We start from the raw sequence: 19,379 nt of genomic DNA, 5'->3' as shown, positions 1-19,379 counted from the left end.
TCTGTTATGTCAACTTGTAATCATGAATAGATGATTTCATCCTCCATCAAAACTGTAACATCGTGGGGACCAGAGTTACATTAACACCCAATACACTTGCCTGTAAGAGCAATCGGGTCGTCAGGCCGGACTGAATGCCAGCCATCCTACTCTGACAGCGTGGGACATGAAACAAATATATCCAATACAGCCCATGCAAGTCTATAATGCTTGGCAAGTCTATATTACTACAGTATCTGAAAATGATGAAAGTCTCTGGGCTCCTTTTTATTATATACTCAACAACAAAAGTTCCTGTGACACCAATATTTTAGTGTATTTTTCAAACAAGTAAAGTTTGGTTTTCAATATTGTAGTACATGTATGGAATCAAGTCACAAAAACGCAACTGCTACAGAAAAGCGTGCATTCCATGCAAAAGTTGACTTTTATGCAAGCCCCATGCATTTCACTACCCAAGAATGGGTATTAAAACATGTGCGTTAACGGGATTTCATATGCATTGTTTAGCATCGTGCTGACAACAACCACTCAGAAAAACAACAAAATTACGCAATTATACAACATTACGAAATGCCACGCCTGTCCGAAAATGGGCGCCTGCGAGCCATTGGTAGCTTGAAGCAGGATCGACTCAACGTGATGTTGCAAGACAATTTAACGTCCACAGAAACACCATTTGGTGTTCATGGCAACGTTAGCAACAGACGAATGCAGTCAGAGACCATCCTCGGAGTGACAGGCCACGCGTAACCAAATAATCGACAAGACAACTGGATTCGAACAACCCACCTACGAAATCGATTCCAGCCAGTAACAGTGACTGCAAGAAGCATCCCTGGCCTTCGCAAACCGTACGTCGTCGCCTCAGACGTGCAGGGATTGACGCCAGAAGACCCGCCAGACGTCCCATTTTGACAGGAAACCACCGCCAAGCACGTCTGCAGTGGTGCAGACAGCGTCTACGCTGGAGACAAGTTGGGGGGACAAGTTTTATTCACTGACGAGTCTCGTTTTCACCTCAGCCGCAGGAATGGACGGATTCGAGTGTACCGACGTCGAGGTGAACGTTACGTCAATCATTGTGTCATGGAAGAAGATCGGTTCGGGGGCGGCAGCGTTATGGTATGGGGTGGGATTACAGCAAGACAGAGGACCCGTTGGATAGTGGTAGAGGAAAATCTCAATGGACAGCGCTACCGCGACGAGATCATCGGCCCTGTTGTTCTACCGTTTTTGCGTCGTCATGGCCCAGGACTACCTTTCAACATGACAGCGCCCGTCATATTGCTGGACTTGTTCAGGATTCTCTTCAACAAAACAACGTGAATGTCATCCCCTGGCCGGCTCGCTCCAATCGAGCACATGTGGGCTGACACAGACGTCCGCAGACACTCCAGGAACTTCGAAACATGCTCCAGCAGATATGGACAGATATACCACAGGACTTTGTGCGACGCTTGGTCCATTCCATGAGACGAAGATGTGTTGCTTGCATCGCAACAAGAGTCGGACACACACGCTATTGATTTGTAAATTGACATCTTGACATGTTCATGTTTTTAATATGAAATCACGCATTTTCTGAAGTCAGTATGGCAAATTAAACCATTTGAACACTTACAGGAGTCTTTTATCTGTTGCAACCGAAATTGTTTCAGATTTGGTAAAAAACATAACTTTGCATTAAATCTTATTCAATGTCACAGGAACCTTTTGTTGTTTAGTATATTTTATAACTATGATTTAACAATTGTTTTTTTTCTGTAAAATATGTTCATTTCAGAGACAAGATGTTATGTCTGGCCCAGAATCGACCCCAAGCCGTAGTGATACGGCCTCAATATATTGCTGAGAGCGGCATAAACCAACAAACATTTAAGCAAACAGATAAATCCTTAATGTAAAGGGCATTTGTACTTTGAAATCTGAAAAATATACCGTGATTAGCATTTGAATTAGATTAATTTACAAATAAACTTTGATGAAATTCGAATATAACAGTCTCATTTAAAGATCTATATGGAATTGTTAAACTCCGAGACAGAAAAAATAAAATGAGTTTTGCACCATATTTGTATGCCTTGAATACTTGGTGTTATTTTTATGTTTCATGTCCACCGTTTCATAATTAATATACCAGGCTGGACATAAGAAACATCTTAAAACGTACAATGTTAGTGTTATTTTGTATTGCAAGTATCAGATAGAACGCCTCAGACATTAGGTTTACTATATTCATTTTGAACGAGTGACATTGTACCTGTAAATTACGTTCTGTGGGATGCAAAATCTGGCCCAATTTTAACAAAAACTGGATAGAGTTGTTTCACTCGCATGAGGAAATAAAAGCTCTTCGTCGCCGTTAATGTACACATGATTTCATTGTTTAATTCTAAAGGTATGATATCCAAAGTCTACTTAATCACATCATAAATGTGCTTTTCATAAATAAAATCGTTTTGAAACCATTGTGCCCGAGTTACAGTTTATTTGCGCCCCAGGGACTTCCCAAGTTAATCCTCCGCGCCACCTGGCGGCGAAATACTTCAAATGCCCGTATGTAACAAGTGCCCTAAAAATATGGCGTCGAAGCTGTAGCAGCGAATGTGGAGATATTACCTGTAAGATTTTCTTGTTTTGGTAAGTGTGTGCTGATTTTTCCTGCATAGATATTAGTAAAATTAGTCGAGGTTTCTAAGTGCAAATTACCACAGTCCGATTTCGACTAGAGGTAGGACACCTCTGACATTTTAGCCTTGTCCTCATTTCTTAAATCATAACATCGGGAACTTCACTTCCGAGCTGTGCTCGTAACAACGCACCTGGCTTCAATCGGTTATTTTAGCCATATTTAGACACTGCAACTTATTTGGTATCAAGTATTAACACTTCTGCTGTGTCTAAGCACACGTTTTAATGTGCATGATGCAGTCAAACACGCACATGCTGGTGAGCTGTTCTCGGTGTTTTCTCAAATCTAAACCGGTGTGCTTGAATACCCAAACTTCGGTGACCCTGCCCTCATCAAGTGAACTTGAGAACTGTTCCCAGCGAGGGGTAATTACACTCCCGCTAACACAACCGGCATCTTTATTACCTGCCTAGTAAATTTTAATGAATATTCATGTTGACACTGGTGTTAATCCACAGGCTTGTTTACGCGTGTTTACCTGTTGAACGCAATGATCATTCCAATCGATTTTTTTTGGGCTGTGAGTTGAATCACACAGGGATATCCCTTGTGCCACGCCCACACACGTTACCTTCCTTCAGATTTAGTCATCAAAGAAGTATTTTACCTTTCTGTTGTTTAAACAGTTTTGCTTGTTAAGATTTAAAGTAGTGTATTTCTTAGTTTGAGAACTGATATATTGAATAACTTTAGCCTTTTACAGTAAGGTGTTTTGTGTTGTTTATTTTGTACCGATGCTGATTTTTTTTTATTCTTTTTTTTTAAACAAATTAATTTTGCGTAAGTATTTAGACAAGAAAACTGAAGTAAAATACTCCTATGAGGTATTTTTGTCAGACTAGCAGGGATGGGACTACCTATAACTGTATGTACACAATTTCTCTTGTCCTTTGTCAAGTTAACCTGTGGTAACTGTTACATTATAAGGAAGAGAATATATGGATGTCAACTTCTTTATTATGAGGAACACAACATTTCTGAGTATATGGAGTATATGCTTACTCCATCAGGTTATCACCCGATGAAGGAGTAAGCATATACTCAAAAAACGTGTTCCTCATAATAAAGAAGTTGACATCCATATATTCTCTTCCTCATGTGTATCACTTCTAAATGCCTTTCAAAGACCTGTTACATTATACTTGTCTTCAGTCCACAACTGCTTGTCGTAATTTCATTGACGGTTTTGATAAAATCTGTCCTCTTCAGGTCAAATAAGCTACTTCATCAGACCTTATCAATGATCACGATTTGGTACTATATCATTCACATAATTATTTAAGTCTCTGCTAGTTGACTATTCACTGATATTGTTTTAAAATGCAATCCCAAGACTGTCATTGAGATACACATGAAGCAGCACATGACAATATTTATGCAGAGGTCGAAACCATGAGTTAAATCTAAATAGTCAGCGACTCATTGGGGGCGATTGGTAAATCGTGTTTATTCATACATGTTGCCATGTCTTACCATGTATACACATGTACACCATGGTAGATATCACTAACATATATTTCCAGAAATGACGTAATCTTATCAAAAACTATATATGTACAAAATAAAATGCAAATGGAGCCCAGAGCAATGCTTAATTTCAGAACTGCAGCTGAGGCAATCTAGACTTGCCAACTCATGCTAGATTTGAGTTGGACTCCTTTTTTAATTTATTCTCCAGGGTTTGGGGGACAGAGTAGCACTGTAGTAATTGATACAATACCAGCTTTTACTACATATTGCATAATCTGTGATGATTGGGATCATCTTTACTTACATAATTAGTAGGGCTCCTGACAGGTGTGTATTTCACACCTGACTGAACTGATGATGCCACATGTATGGTATGCTATTTACCTTGGCTGTCGTACCTTGCAGTGCTGGTATGTTGACTGATAGTTGTACAAGTTTGATAACCTTTTACCAACTACAGAGGTTTCATTGCTACAGAAGTTCCTTCACTTTGTGAATATTTACTTCCCCATGACTTGTATTCTTTCCTGTCACAGCATCTGTAAACATCACTCATCACTGTGTAGACATGCTGTACAATACAACTAGCTTTCTAAATATCAGTAAAGTAATTGGCTAATAATGGATGGACTGTTGTGATTTTATCTCAAGTTAAAAGAAGATTGCCTCCACGGTCTATTAGATAGTCTATTAGTGCATCTGCCTGGAGAGCGGAAGGTTGGTGGTTAGATCCTCAGCCACGCCGTAGTAAAACGTTAAAAGATGGCATTTGTTGTTACCCTGCCTGGCACTCAGCATTAAGGGCGAAAACAAGGACTGGTTGGCTCAAAGTCAGTATACTGTGTCTGTGGGGGATATACATGTACTGCGGCATGGTATCTCTGTGGGCTAGTACTATAAAACCGGAATTAGTCTGGACTAGTACAAGCAGACACAAACACACTTACAAACACAAACACGCATGCACATCACTGTGCATGTGCAATAATTTTGAACAGGATGGTAAACTCCACATGGCCTCGAATTGTATGACATTGCCTGAAATGTTTTTATTTGATATACCCAGCACAATTATATGCAGTAAGGTGATACACAAAGTTAGCAGAAATAACATTACCTTTTGAATGTTTTCTATATATCATCTTAAGATTTGAGGATCACTTTGTTGGTTTTTTTCCAGTTATTTGCTTAGGCCCCCTAGTTAAGCAATTCAAATCTGGCACAGGTTGCCTACTCACGACAATAATGAGATATTAGTGGCCCATCGGGCTGTGGTTTTCTCTCAAATCATCTATCATTTAGATAATTCTATTTCGCATTGAGTTCTTTAGACACTAGGTCAATGGCCTGTATTTGAGTTAGAGTTAAAACTGATATGACATTTGTAAAAATATTGTTATGTACACATGCTACAGTGATCAAGGTCTCAACGAAAACATAAATGTATGGTTTGATATAGATAGAGGAATCTCTACTTTTTGATATCAAACTTAGCAACAGAAATTCACAAATAGTGAAGTGAAAACAATGACACCCCTTTGAGGCTTCAACACAACACCTAAGATATTTATCTGATATTTTATTAAGTTGTCACATGCTGATTTGCTGACGTACACACTCAACATACAAAGTACTAAAACATATTTAATCAGCATCATGAATGAAACTACTCGTCATTAGGATGAGTCACATCAAAATGTGCAACTTTGGAATGGAAAGTGATTGATGGTGTCTTGATTCAGAACCAAATTTAGCAAGCAAAATAGAAAAAAGAAAGGTCATGATGCTTTTTAGGGTCAGGTGGTGATGAGAAACAGGAATCTGCCCAGTACATGGGATAAAGGTAATTTGTATTCCTCAACATGCCCAAGGGATGTCTCTAGAGTAAGGCTGATTGCTTCGGGCAAGTGAGCGACTGCCAGTAACAAATCTTTCCCTGTGATATTTCAAGATATTGAAATGTTTATCTAAATCATTTGATGTTTGACTTTTCTGACAATATTTTCAAAATACGGTGTCTAGCATATGCTTTGTGATGTCAGATTTGATAATGCCATGACAACAAAACAAAACTAAAGTTTCATCAAGGTAGGTAGTGTTAAGAGGTTGCATACCAAAAACAAACAATTCAAGAAATGGGTATATTTGGTATCATTTTGTAGGAAAATATGTCCTGAATCAAATTACGCAATAAAAAAAACAAAGTCACAACAGCATTTTTTGAATAAGTGGCGCCATCTAGAGGCACCCGATGATAAAATCATTTTGCCAATAAAATGGTCATTTTAATGTTTGATTATTAAATGAGTGTTTTTAAATGGACATATTACAGTATTCATATGACACAAAAAAGAAAAATGAAAATTCAAGTCAAAAACATTTTTAATTTCACATCATTTGACTTTAAAAAAAGCACATTTTCCCCAAAAATTGATTCATCAGTCAAAAAAGCATTTTACAAAATCAAGATATTTTTCAAACTGGCTTATTTCTAATGTTTATTCATTGTAAAATATAATTTTAAAATAGAAACAACATGTTACCAGAGGATATTCAAATTATTTTCAATCAACACAGCATACCCCTAAAATAATGAATCAGGGGAGGTAACTCTTGCCCAAACTTACATTTCTATGAGTTCATTTTGGCGGAAGTACAATTAGCCACGAGTCAAAGGGACGTAACCGCATTACAAATACTCGCCGTTACATGCGCGTCCGGTATGCGCATTAACAATGGTATCCAACGTGTTTAAGCATTTATAACTAAAAAACAACAACATTGGCATGATTGTGGGTTCGAATCCCGGTTCGCCCCAACTATGTTTCTAGGTCTGTCAGCACCATACCCGTGCTCGTGGGTTTCACCGAAGTATTAAACGTCTGAGACCTGCATCACTTCGGGCTTTCCTCCCACATTAAGCTGACACGCCGTGATATAACTTGAATGATGTTAAAAGCGGCGTTACACCCAACTCACTCATTCACTCCTTGATTAAAAGCACTGTACTTTTGCTTGTTGGTTTTCCCCAAGTGTTAAAGCATCTACAACCAGCATAATTTCAGGCTTTCCTTCCAGATTAAATAGACATGTGATGATATAACTGTCTAGTCCCCATGAAGATCCAGGTTTGGTCTTCAGCAACTTAGGCTTCTTGTTAGAGGCGACCAATGGGATAGGGTGGTCAGGCTCGCTGACTCATATCCCAATTGTGTAGATTAACTCAATTATTTGCAGATTCTCGTCGTATGGCTGGAATATTGCTGAGTGTGACATTATAAAACAGACAAACAAAGCACATTTAATTGTCACATATAATGCCAGTTGATCATGCTGATTTTTTATTTTTTTTAGACTATTGTTTACTATCACTATAGGTTATTGTTTCCATATTATTAATAATTATTGGATGTATGTTTCATCGCCGTAATTTGCCTATTAAATGATCGAGGTATTGCACCCACGTAAACCGCTAATTATCAAGTAGGAAGGCATTCTTATGTCAGCTGTTTGTGATGAAAGGAGGAAGTCAGCATTAATCAGTATCAGCAGGATCAGTTTAACTGTTTTAAGTATCCTGTGTAGTTGCTTCCTGAACTGTATGTTCAGGAAGGTCTGTATTTTAAGTTTTTAACAGTGATGGTTAACTGTTGATAGGTCACCTCTGTGAACATCTCGGATAGAATTAGTATTCGTTTTATTTTTATTATTATTATTATTATTATTATTATTATTATTATCCAAGTACTAGTATCTGCTCAAATGCTTTTTTATTTGTTCCCCGACCTGTTGATTGTTCACATTCCAGTTATCATTCTCAACTCTCTTCAGAGTATACAACAAAAGCTGCCAAGGGGCGTTAGAAGGTTTTTTACATCCACCTCACATCTGCATGTCATCGTATCCCAATTGCAAAAATATTGATGTTCATCATATCAGTCACAGAATTGTCTGGATCAGGCGCTAAACAACAAACATACAAAGAAGAGATAATTGTCATCATTGTCTCATAAAAAGGCTGTTTTGGCACACCGACTCTGCATATATATCGTGATGGTGTTAGTTTGTTTGTTGTTTATCGCCGCACTGAGCAATATTCCAGCTATAAGATGGCGGTCTGTAAGTTATTGAGTCAGGACCAGACAATCCAGTGATTGACATCATGAGCATCGATCCGCACAATTGGAATAAGAGGACATTCATCAACCATGTCAGCGAGCCTAACCACCCGATCCCGTCAGTCTCCTCTAATGACAAGCATAGCATTTTTACGGCAAGCATGGGTTGCTGAATACCTATTCTACCCCGGATCTTCACGGTTCTATCGTGATAGTGAGGTGATAGTGAGGTACAATACAGGAAATTGAATGAATCGATACTATTTATACAATTTTATGCCCCACAGAAACAAATAATGGTTCTGCCTGTTTTGTATTAGCGCATTATATTGATTAAATGCAGGTCTACATTAGTTACTTTTATCTATATATACACATGCAGTGCAGAGTAATTAATTTATCAATCAATATATGGATATATCGTGATCAATTTCCAATCAATGACTCCTTATGCTCAATAAACTATAACTTCATGGAATTGTTATAGCCCATACTCATAATGCTCACTAGTGGTGGGACAATACACTAATGCATCAGTGGATCCCAATTTTTACTTCTCGATACAAGTAGTGATCACAGTCAAACACAAAGTGAAAAGTATCGATTCTTACCTTAAATGTTTTTTTTAATTTGTGTTACACCAAACACTAATTACTAGTGAAAATGAGTAGTAAATATTTTCATCCATTGCGCCATACCTGACACTGCCAACTGTTTATCATTAGTGTGCCAGGTATTTGGCCATCCTGTCTATGAAAAAGATGGCTTACGCACCACAGACAAGTGCACATGCAAGTATCGTGATATGTGTCGGTTCGTGAGCAAGGTATTGTGATATGTATCGGATCGTACATTTGGTGTATCGTTCCAGCCCTAATGCTCACGTACAGCGAGATAGACTGTCGTTGTTGTCCAAACTCTCATGTTTGATGTCACAAATTACATGATCAATATCAACATGATCAGCATGATCTGTGATGATCACGGCACAAATTGACCCATATTTGTAAGTATTATTTACACTGAATACTAAGGAAGCCACTGTTCAAGATGACAATTGATACTTTTGTGACCTACAGGGCATGTAGAATACGTTGATACTCATCAATATATAATATATACATGAACTGAGATCGAATATGAATTATATACTAGAGATGGCTAATTGCTGGGTTGATAATCATGATAATTGATTTACCCAAGTACCAACAGCTAGGGCTGGCTATCGATATAGGTCATAGAGATTGATAATTGCTACCGGTAACTAAATATCAATCAATTATCGATAAATACCGTAGAAGTAACTCTTAGGAAACATGCAAGAAAGTCCCGAAAGAAAACACACTGGTGAGCAGTGACACATTCATGCATGGATTACTTTGTGAACATTTGACTTATAACATTTGACATACAGTTGCTTTCCCTCCTCGACAATTGACATGATTGACAGCAACAAATCTTTTTCGGGAAATCTAAACTTTATTTCATCACAGTAGTTTATCATGTTTATGTTATTATCGACTTGAAGTTTTTATCAATAAGAGCAATTTCATATTGATCGTTGTTAATTTTTCTTCTCATGCCAATTATCAATCTTTTTAGCTAGCTCTAGCAACAACAATGATAAACATGATCAAATCAATCATCTTACTGGTGTAAACACCATTGGTCTTTCAAGAATTGATTTCAAACAGGGGTGGAAATTAACCAAAAATGTAAGCCCGAATAGTAGTAACATATATTTTTTTAAAAACTCTAAATGGTTGAATTTCTACTAGTTCTGAGGATAACAGGGGCGGTCAGGTAGCCTAGTGGTTAAAGCGTTCGCTCGTCACGCCGAAGACCCGGTTTCGATTCCAGATATGGGTACAATGTGTGAAGCCCATTTCTGGAGTCCCCCGCCGTGATATTGCTGGAATATTGCTAAAAGCGGCGTAAAACCATATTCACTCACTCACTCTGAGGATAACTTTAACATGAATAAAACTGGTCTGGGGTTAGAGCTATTTTCCATCCCTGTTAAACTTATTAGTTTCTTGAGGTTTGTATGTAAAATCTGGTGTGCATACGGTTCAAATCTGGGCTAAATTAGGGGTTTATTCAATTCACTAATGTGCGTCCAGTACGCACAAATGTTGAGAGTGGACGCAGAAAAAGAATATACTGCGTCCAGAGTGATGCACAATAATATTCGTTGTACCTACAGCCCATCAATACCAGTTATGGGTGTCTGTCATTTCATCCATCATGACCTCTGTCCACATGATACTTGATTCATCCCAGGCACTAAAGTAATTATCAAAATGTACAGTACTCTACACCATTTAAGTACTTTACAGGACCCTCATATTGCCTGTAGGGACCCTTGAAATAAATCTTTGGGGGTCCAGGGAACCCCCTCTTTTTAAGGCACGATAAAATCCTGCATCATTCAATGTTTCTTTTTGTTTTCAGGACACTTGATTATTGATCATAATCATGTTCAAATCCAAGAAGAAAAAGCCTGCAATTTCGGACCCAATAAACTTTGAGCACCGTGTCCACACTGGCTTTGACAGTGAACAAGGTGTTTTCTTCGGCCTACCAGCCCAATGGACGGGCATCATCGGGGTAGAGAAGGAGAGGCCACGGCCAATAGTGGACCCTTCCAGTATCACGCATACAGACATAGAACCACTCAAGGTAACTAACTCATTTGATGACAGGGTGTTGACAGTGTTCGAAATTAAGCTGGAAAGTATTGATGTCTTTGTCGTAAGTTCCAAGATTCACATACCAGCCTTTGAAATTTGCACTAGTCTGCTAACCCTAGACTACTAAAGTGTGCAGGGGACAATTAAAAATTCAATGATGATTGTTCTCATTGACTTTCAATTTTAATTCTTAACTGGTTTTCAATGCTTTAATAATAGGTTGACATCATTTTCAGGTAAACAAGTTGCCTGATTATTTAATGTTTAAATGGTTTTAAAGTGTTTTATTATCGTTCTATCAACAAATGTGTCCACATTCGGCAAGTGTTTCCTACCAGATGTGTGATTAATTTAAATAAATATTTGTTGGAAAAGTTCACATTGACAAATATTTGTGTTACAATGTTAGTTCCAATGTGTTTTTTTTAAAAATAGTTTCTGGCCATGACACTTTCAGTGCCACCTTATTTTAATTTTTGTAGGTATAACATGTTAGTCATGGCCTTGATTAAGCCATTAATTAATTAATTTTATCATGGTATTCACTTTTTTTATTTTCATAAAGAAATATAGTACTTATAATCGAAATATACAACTTTTCGTTCTACTAGTTTCAGTGGCTTAGCAATATAACATGATATAAATTGGGCATTAGTCTGGGATAGTACAAGAAGCCACACACACGCCCATATACACGTAAATGCTACGTTAAACCCCATTTCGCCCACCACCTCACTTTGTTTAACATTGGGTCATGTGTATTTGCATCTATTCTGATTTTGTTTTCAGTCACAAGCTATCATCCGAGGTCACTCACAGGCAGATCTAAATGGGTTTTTACCACCAGCACGGGGTGGTATCAGTGTGGCAAGGTCAAACTCCTTGCGAAGAGAAAGCCCACCGCCATACAGAAGGAACTTTAAACCAAATGCCGACCACCCACCTGTACCCGAAGATGAGATGTCACCTGGGAGATTCAACGAGCACCCTCAAGGACACCCAGGATACCCACGGGATCAAAATGGTCAAAACAGGGATTACTCTCCCAGGGAATACAGAGGGGATCCCCGTGAATACGGGCGCAATCCCCATGAACGGGATCCGAGAGATGAGCGATTCCCTCCTGGGATGGATCCGAGAGACCCACGAAGAGAAATGCGTGATCCTCGGGAATATCGGGGGGATCCGAGGGATCCTCGGGACCCAAGAGATCCAAGGGATCCTAGATTTGTCCATCCAGACCAGCGAGGCCCACAGCGTGACCCCAGAGACTATTCTCAAGGTGGAACATTAGAGCGTCGTCAGAATGGTCCAAATGATTATGACAGAGGACTGAATAATTCATACGGCAGTGATCCTTATAATAGTTCTTTTGAACAGCGAAATCGTCCAAGGGATATGCCCCAACAAAATAGTAGATACGATCAACCAGATGGGAGGGGTCCCCCCAATGACCGCCACCAGTTTCACAATGGAGTTCAGACAAGTCCCCCTCGACCTGGACAACACCCCCATGGCTTCTCTGAACTGGGACATCCCAAATCTCCTGTTGCCTTGCATTATGAGAGGGTGAGTTATGCATTGTGTTTAATCAACACTGATTGTCTTCTTTGTGACATAGTTCTGGGAGTGTTGCATGAAAAGATATTCTTGTGGATTTGTGTCTTTAATTTTTTATTTATTTTTTAGCAAGTTGTCCAATTCATTAACATCCTCTTTTTTCAGTACCTGTTGGAATGGTTATTTTCTTGATATTCATGCAGTATAAAGAAACAGGCTTCAATTGTAAAGTAGGAAGACAGCACCTGACCAATTCATGTCCTTCGGCAAAGATTTCTGTAGACATGTTCAGAGGCCGATATTCAGCCTCTAGTCTTCAGGAAATGTCAGTAAAAATTCCCAAATTGGAATTAATAACTTCCCAATTCATGTTACTATTCATGTTGTGGTTGTGAAGGGGTGACTTGTTTCACTGATAACAGGACAGATAGAGGAAGAGACTTAATCATGTTCATGCTTAGTTTCAAATGATCTCACGGAATGCAATTTTAAAATAGCTCTGAATTTGGGAAAATAACTTGAAAAATCTCAATTTTGTATTCTTAGTTTGGAATCCAAGATTAATCACTGTATGGATGAGTAGGGATACAACTTAACCTGAAACATTTACTTTCCTGGTTAGTGATAAAATGTAGGGATACCCACTAAAAATTGTACCAGCCAATAGGATACCTTTAACATTACATAAACTGACACAGGCTAGTGAGCCAGCAGCAAGTTGCATCTCTGTTTTAAAAACATAAAATGAAATGACATAGGTCAGTTGGAAGAGGCTATAACTCCTTACAGCATATTCATGTATTAGATTGTTTGTTTTATTTTTGAAAAAAAAAACCAACATTTCAGAGACTTCAAACTTGCTGCGAGTGCCAAACATTAACTTACACAATCTATAAATGTAAACATGGTGAAAGATAGTATGCTTCTTCAATCTTGATATATTCATGATATTTATGCTTTGCTGATGTCATATCAAATTATTAGCATTGTGATGCCATGTTTTACCTTACCTGACGCTACACAGTGCTATAGGTGTAGCGTCAGGTAAGTATAAAAACATTGCATTTAATCAGAAATGCTCATGTTTTACCTTAAATGACGCTACACCCATAGCACTGTGTAGCGTCAGGTAAGTATAAAAAAATTGCATTTAATCAGAAATGCTCATTTTTGGCAAAATAAAAGTCATTTCCCTTAAAAAGACAGCTTTTCCTAGATCTATCCTAATGCACAGGCGGTGAACACAATATACAGGACATGGGTTTTAAGGAGTCATGAACTCTTTCCTGATGTCAGGGCAGAGCTACTCACCATAAAGGTGATAAGACGTCTTGCTTCAGTGGACATGAATTTATGTACCTTTTAACACTGTACTTTGTGAGGGAAATCAGGTTGATGTGGTAGGGCCCTTTGTGATCACCTTGTTACTAACTATATAAATAGTGTGACTGATCATTTGCAAATACTAGGGTCTTGTGAGCTGCCACAGCCTTGTTTCAGTAGGACAACCACTGTACATGTTAACACTTTATGATTAAAGTAATTTTATGCATTTGGTTGTACCAGTGGATACCTAAGCTTTCATTTATGTTTTATTAGTGTTTATAAGCTAGTGGACCTGATGCTTATTTCAAAGTTTCCCAAATGGTGTATGTTGAATTTAAAGTATCAATACCTGGTGGCTGTATAATATGTTATGATCATGGCTATAATGATAAAAAAGACTTTGCAACCTTGAGCATGTTGAGCATATGCATGTTATTTGATGGAATATTTTATTACAAATTATTTTCATGTAGATTTGTCATGTTATCATTGGTTATGTAGCCGTCAAACTGATAATCAAACTCCAAACAGTTGCGACTTTAAACACTTGTCAGAAGCCAAGTTGATTAATATTCTGTTCGGTCAGGTAATATCAGCTGGTAATGGTCTAATAATATCTACAGAAGATTATGCTTTAAGTCAAAAGTTTATGATTAAGTCAAAAGATAAACTCAACCGTTTTTGACACAGACTGTCCAAAGATAAATGTTCCCCAATTATGCCCATATAGTACCAAACATACAGTTTCAGATTTTGATAGCATGCTTATTGCTTAGGCCATCCTTTGTGCAAATAATAATGCCAAAATAAGTTTAAATTTATTTGCCTTCAGTAAATGAAATGAAACTTCTTACAATTGGTAATGATTAAGTCCTAGGCAAATATTCAGAGATAAGACCTTTCCCCTTGCACATTCTAGTAGGTTATCTACGACATGGGGCGGATCCCAATCAGGAAGTGCCTGAAAACTGATCACTTCCTTGCTACTATATATATGTTTTGTTAATCCCTCCAACTACTATTAATTCTGAAATAATATTGTCCCTATATTCTAATGTTCCCCACATGTTTGATATTATCTCACCAATCTGTCTGATATTTTGACCTGTAAACTGATATTAACATGACATGGCCATAGACCCTGCCTTTCCAGAAGTAAACAAATAAATAACGAAATGTCAAATGTCCTCTGGTACAATACACAATATATCAAATCCACCTTGACCCTGGTGCCAGTTTGGCTGGTTAAACCAAACCAAATAAACAAGCATGATGGATGTGACCAAACTCCACATACTCCAAGTTCCAGCATCACTGAAGTAGGATGGAAGGGAGGCGAGCAATATGGGCCTGGCCTTTCCTGATAAAAGCCCTTGTCTATGTGGCCATGGTAACATAAGAGCTTAGAACAATAGGTCAGCACCCCACACAAGTGTCTGTGTTGTTTATGTTACAGAGATGGGCCTGGTTACAGCTTCACTTGATAGCATAGGCTAGAGAAGGGATCCATTTCACCAGATAGTGGTGTCAGGCAGCTCACCTCTCACACACAACATCAGAGTTCTCTGAATGGTGTTTATTTCGAATTTGCAGTAGGATGTGCATTCTTGACACATGATGATAAAATCTGGTTGTACGAAAGTACGAACAAGTATAATCATGGTTTCAAGTTTCGTGTGAAAACTGAAAAAACAGTCTTGAGTTCAAACCTAATTAAATTTATTTGAAGACCACTATAATGTACAGAAGACAAAATGTGGGTAATTACGAAACAATGTTATCATATTTGACAAATAAGATGTTTAACCGGTACTTCATCTGAATTTTCTTAATAAATGTTAAAATCTTGTCTCTTCCACGATACGGTTAGATTTTCAAACAGTGTTGTGAGAACCACTACATAGCGCTGCCTGAAAATTATGATGTTCTACTGACCAACATAAACAGAATATACAGAGAACATCTTTTTCAGGCATTTCTATTTATTGTTTAGCCTGAAATGATATAACTTTATTCAACATGGTCAAGGTATTGTGAGTGTGAAAGAATCTTTGGAAGTTATTATCAATCTATTGAAACCTTCACCATGTTTACAAGGATTGAAAATATCAAATCCATTACTAGCTGTATATTTGTAATTTGAGACTCCTGGTCGCCTTCAGTGACATATGAGGTCCAGATAATCAATTTTATAATACTAGCAATATTCTCTTGCAGTAAATATAGTTAGGTATATGTATGATGTAATCTCATGATCTGTCAGTTCGTCAGATAACCGTCAGACATCCTAAACTATTTGAAAACCTAAACTTGCAAAACAAATTAATGTGTGAAAACCTAAACAAACAACAGCATGAAAACCAAAACAAATAAAAGTATGAAAAACTAAACAAACAACAACGTGAAAACCTTAAACATAACCACAAATGCCAGCAATCCAATATGTCAGTGTATCGTAGAGCCAGCAAAGACATTGTGAAACTGACTTCTTGTGGGACAAGAGAGCAAGGAAGTCTGTTGTATCTTAAGTGTTTTGAGAAAATAATTGTTTTTAGAAAGAAAGTATCAGAATGCCAATCCATTGCTACTAACCCCTCACAAAATTTATGTGTTGTCCGATCACACTAACTTTTAAAACAGGGTAGGTAGGTAATATATTTTTCTAAACCCCTGCAGTTATTAGGAAACATGCCTTACAAAGGTCATTCTTGACACATTACTGTTCAGTATGTTCAAATAGAGCATGTAGAAATGGAAAAAAATATTTTGACAATTTTTCCTGCTTTTGGTGGTAATTTCTTTCAGAGAAAAGGATGTTGAAAAGTCTTAACTTTTTGATTCTAGGTTATGAGAATATGGTTTTGTATTTGATAAGAACAATGTCCTCCTTTTCAATTTCACTTCATGCATGAAATAAGTGTAATCTTGTGTCAGTTTTAAAAAACCCTCATCATGTTAATTATCATTGATCAAAGGAATATTTCCTGACAAAATGCAGTTATGACCCTAACGAATTCTTTTAGAGGATCTGAAATGGCTGACTGTCAGATCGTCACATCGTGAAAATTGATTCTGATTTTTGCTCTTGCCTTGTTCTTTCATGTCCATTAAAGCGAGGCCCTTATTTCATTACATCACCCTTTCATCATATGGCTAGTTGGAAATGAAGGTTGACATTGGCTGGGAAGGTGCTGTTGAGATTTGTTTTGTGCATTGTGAATGTGTGAACTCAGTGGCAACTAACCAAACTGCTGCAGTTTGTTAATAACACGAGCATAACATTCCCAGTTTGGTATTTGCTGTTGCTTCAGCCTTGATTGATCCTGTAATCAACATCGGTATGTCTTTGTCAAAGTGATGTCCATTGCTGTAATTTCCAGCTACATTTCACATTGACAGTGGACCTGGTAGAACAAACTAGTCCTCACTGCTAATTGATTGATGGGGAATCTAGAGGAGGTGTCATCAATATTCTTGATCAGTGAACATGGGTTTTTTTCACTGGACAGTTTGTTCAGTTGGTTTGACGTGTTTACACTGGATCTGAGTTTGTATTCATGGCAAACTGACATGAATTGTACCATGCATATTGCACTTACTGTTAATTAAACTGCAGTTTACTGTCATTGTTCATGTCAAAATTAAGATATTGAAATTTGGTTGAGTCATGTTAGATTGTAGGATTTACTTTACTTTATGTCCCTGTGTTATGTTTTGCTCATTCCATATTGTTTTGCATGGGGGAGGAGAGGGGGAGTGGCTGGATTACTGATGAATTCATCCCTATTTCCATCAATAATTTAGTTTCTGATTTCTTCATGTCATTGGGATCTCTTGGTAATTTTGAAGGAGTGGTGGGAGCTCCATAACCATGGTAACGGATCTGCTCCAGTCTTCAGGTTCTTACCGAAAGTCTTGAAAATGAATTGTTTTACGAGCAGATTCATTCTTCTTTTCAAATATCTTTTTTGATAACGTTGCTTTTTTTTTCCTAAGCTTTTCCCATCTGCAAATATTTTCACTGATCTTAAATATATGATGATAGCAAATATGAACAGCTCCCAACACACCCTCCTATGTTCAGTCCTTGTTGATCCATCTGTTGCATGAGATTTGACAACCAGCAACCACTGTCCTCCCTCTCCTTGCTTTAATGGAACATTATGTACATGTAAACAATCGGGGGGAGCATAGGTGAAGTACAGTCCACAAGGATTTGTGTTTCTTTTTGTCTAAACCAAACTTCAAGGTGTAACACATTATATCTACTAGAATTAAAACAATTAAGGCAGCGATGATTCACTTAGTTTCCGAATTGAACCATGAGCCCAATCAACAATCTATTTTTTTTATTATGGTAATGAATTTCTTAAGCATGTCCGCGACAAAGATTTGACATGCAGGGTTAAAACTGAACTCAAAACATTTGCTACCCTGGGTAAAGATAAAAAGCCCTTATAACAATGGAGAAATTTGGATATTTGTACTAGCCCACAGGAATTTGCACTGCCCCGGGGCTAGTGGGTTAGTGTTAAGTTCTAACCCTGACATGGGTTCTAGTCTGCTAATTTGGAGATTAGTGAAAATCTAGGACTAGTTTTCTCCCAAATGATCGTTAAGTTACATACGCCAAGTCCGAAATGAGGGGTGGACTGTCTGTATCAGTATGGCATGTTATGTGGTCTTTCCAGAAGAAGTGAATCATTGCAGCCTATTAACAGTCGGTTGTATGCTTGTCACATTCCTGCATGTATTTGTGCATGTAACGCTGCTAGACTAGCCACCCTCTTTTCTCTCTCAAGGGTGACCAGTCCCCTAATAAGCCAAACAACAGCCAGCACATACACCGCCCCCCTCACTCGCCCAATCAGAAGCCCTCACCCCCAGGCGGCAAGTCCCCGCCCCACAGCAAGCAGCCAGGACCCAGCCCAGAGCAGCAGCGACTTTCACATGAGCAGGTTTGCCCGTCACCACTTGTTATTTCCTTCTCACTGTGTGTGATACGAGTTTTATACCTTGAGTGTGTTGTCACACAAATGAGGTATTGATTATTTTATGTGAATACCGGTAAGACAGACAATTTTTATCAAGTCTTTGAATGGCATTTCTTGGGTTTTTTTTGACAATTTTTATAGCCCTCTTTCTACATTTTAAGGGGATGCTCAACAGCATCTTATTTGCCCTTTTTAATTCATATTATTTCATTCCTTTCACCAATTTTTAGAAATATCTCTTACTTGCAATGAATTTGTTTGAGATATTTGACATTATGATCAAGAGTACTTTCAGAATTTTATCTCATTTTTATGTAATTGTTTTATCGATGTCGCTATCGATGTCGCTACCGATGTTTAAAAGAAAATGGGATATTTAGGATAACAATAAATAAATGTCCTAGAATATTAAATCCTTAGTTGTTTTCATAAGGATTCAAAACAACTGATTAAACAGATTTAAAAAAATATGTTACAAGTCCAATTGGTAACCAGAGCACACAGACAGAGTACACGAAATCAC

General features: G+C 37.8%; 1 protein-coding gene across 3 annotated transcripts in view; it reads left to right on the top strand.

Annotated features, from left to right (window-relative positions):
• The first annotated feature begins 2,522 nt into the window (after nt 1-2,522).
• The window catches only part of LOC124143933 (serine/threonine-protein kinase PAK 5-like), a 30,367-nt gene continuing 13,510 nt past the window's right edge, over nt 2,523-19,379 (top strand). Inside the window, exons 1-4 of one of the 3 annotated variants that reach the window (XM_046513094.2) lie at nt 2,523-2,643; nt 10,738-10,965; nt 11,766-12,545; nt 18,665-18,820. In XM_046513094.2, the coding sequence (XP_046369050.2) occupies nt 10,762-10,965; nt 11,766-12,545; nt 18,665-18,820 (1,140 nt within the window). In that variant the 5' untranslated portion in view covers nt 2,523-2,643; nt 10,738-10,761. The remainder of the gene's footprint in view (nt 2,644-10,737; nt 10,966-11,765; nt 12,546-18,664; nt 18,821-19,379) is intronic. The other 2 variants (XM_048403940.1, XM_048403941.1) reach the window with 2 other exon arrangements.

The sequence above is a fragment of the Haliotis rufescens genome, unplaced genomic scaffold (genome assembly GCF_023055435.1).
Source record: "Haliotis rufescens isolate VD_foot unplaced genomic scaffold, xgHalRufe1.0.p SCAF_3, whole genome shotgun sequence".
Taxonomy (NCBI): domain Eukaryota; kingdom Metazoa; phylum Mollusca; class Gastropoda; order Lepetellida; family Haliotidae; genus Haliotis; species Haliotis rufescens.
This window is presented reverse-complemented; position numbering and strand designations above follow the sequence as displayed.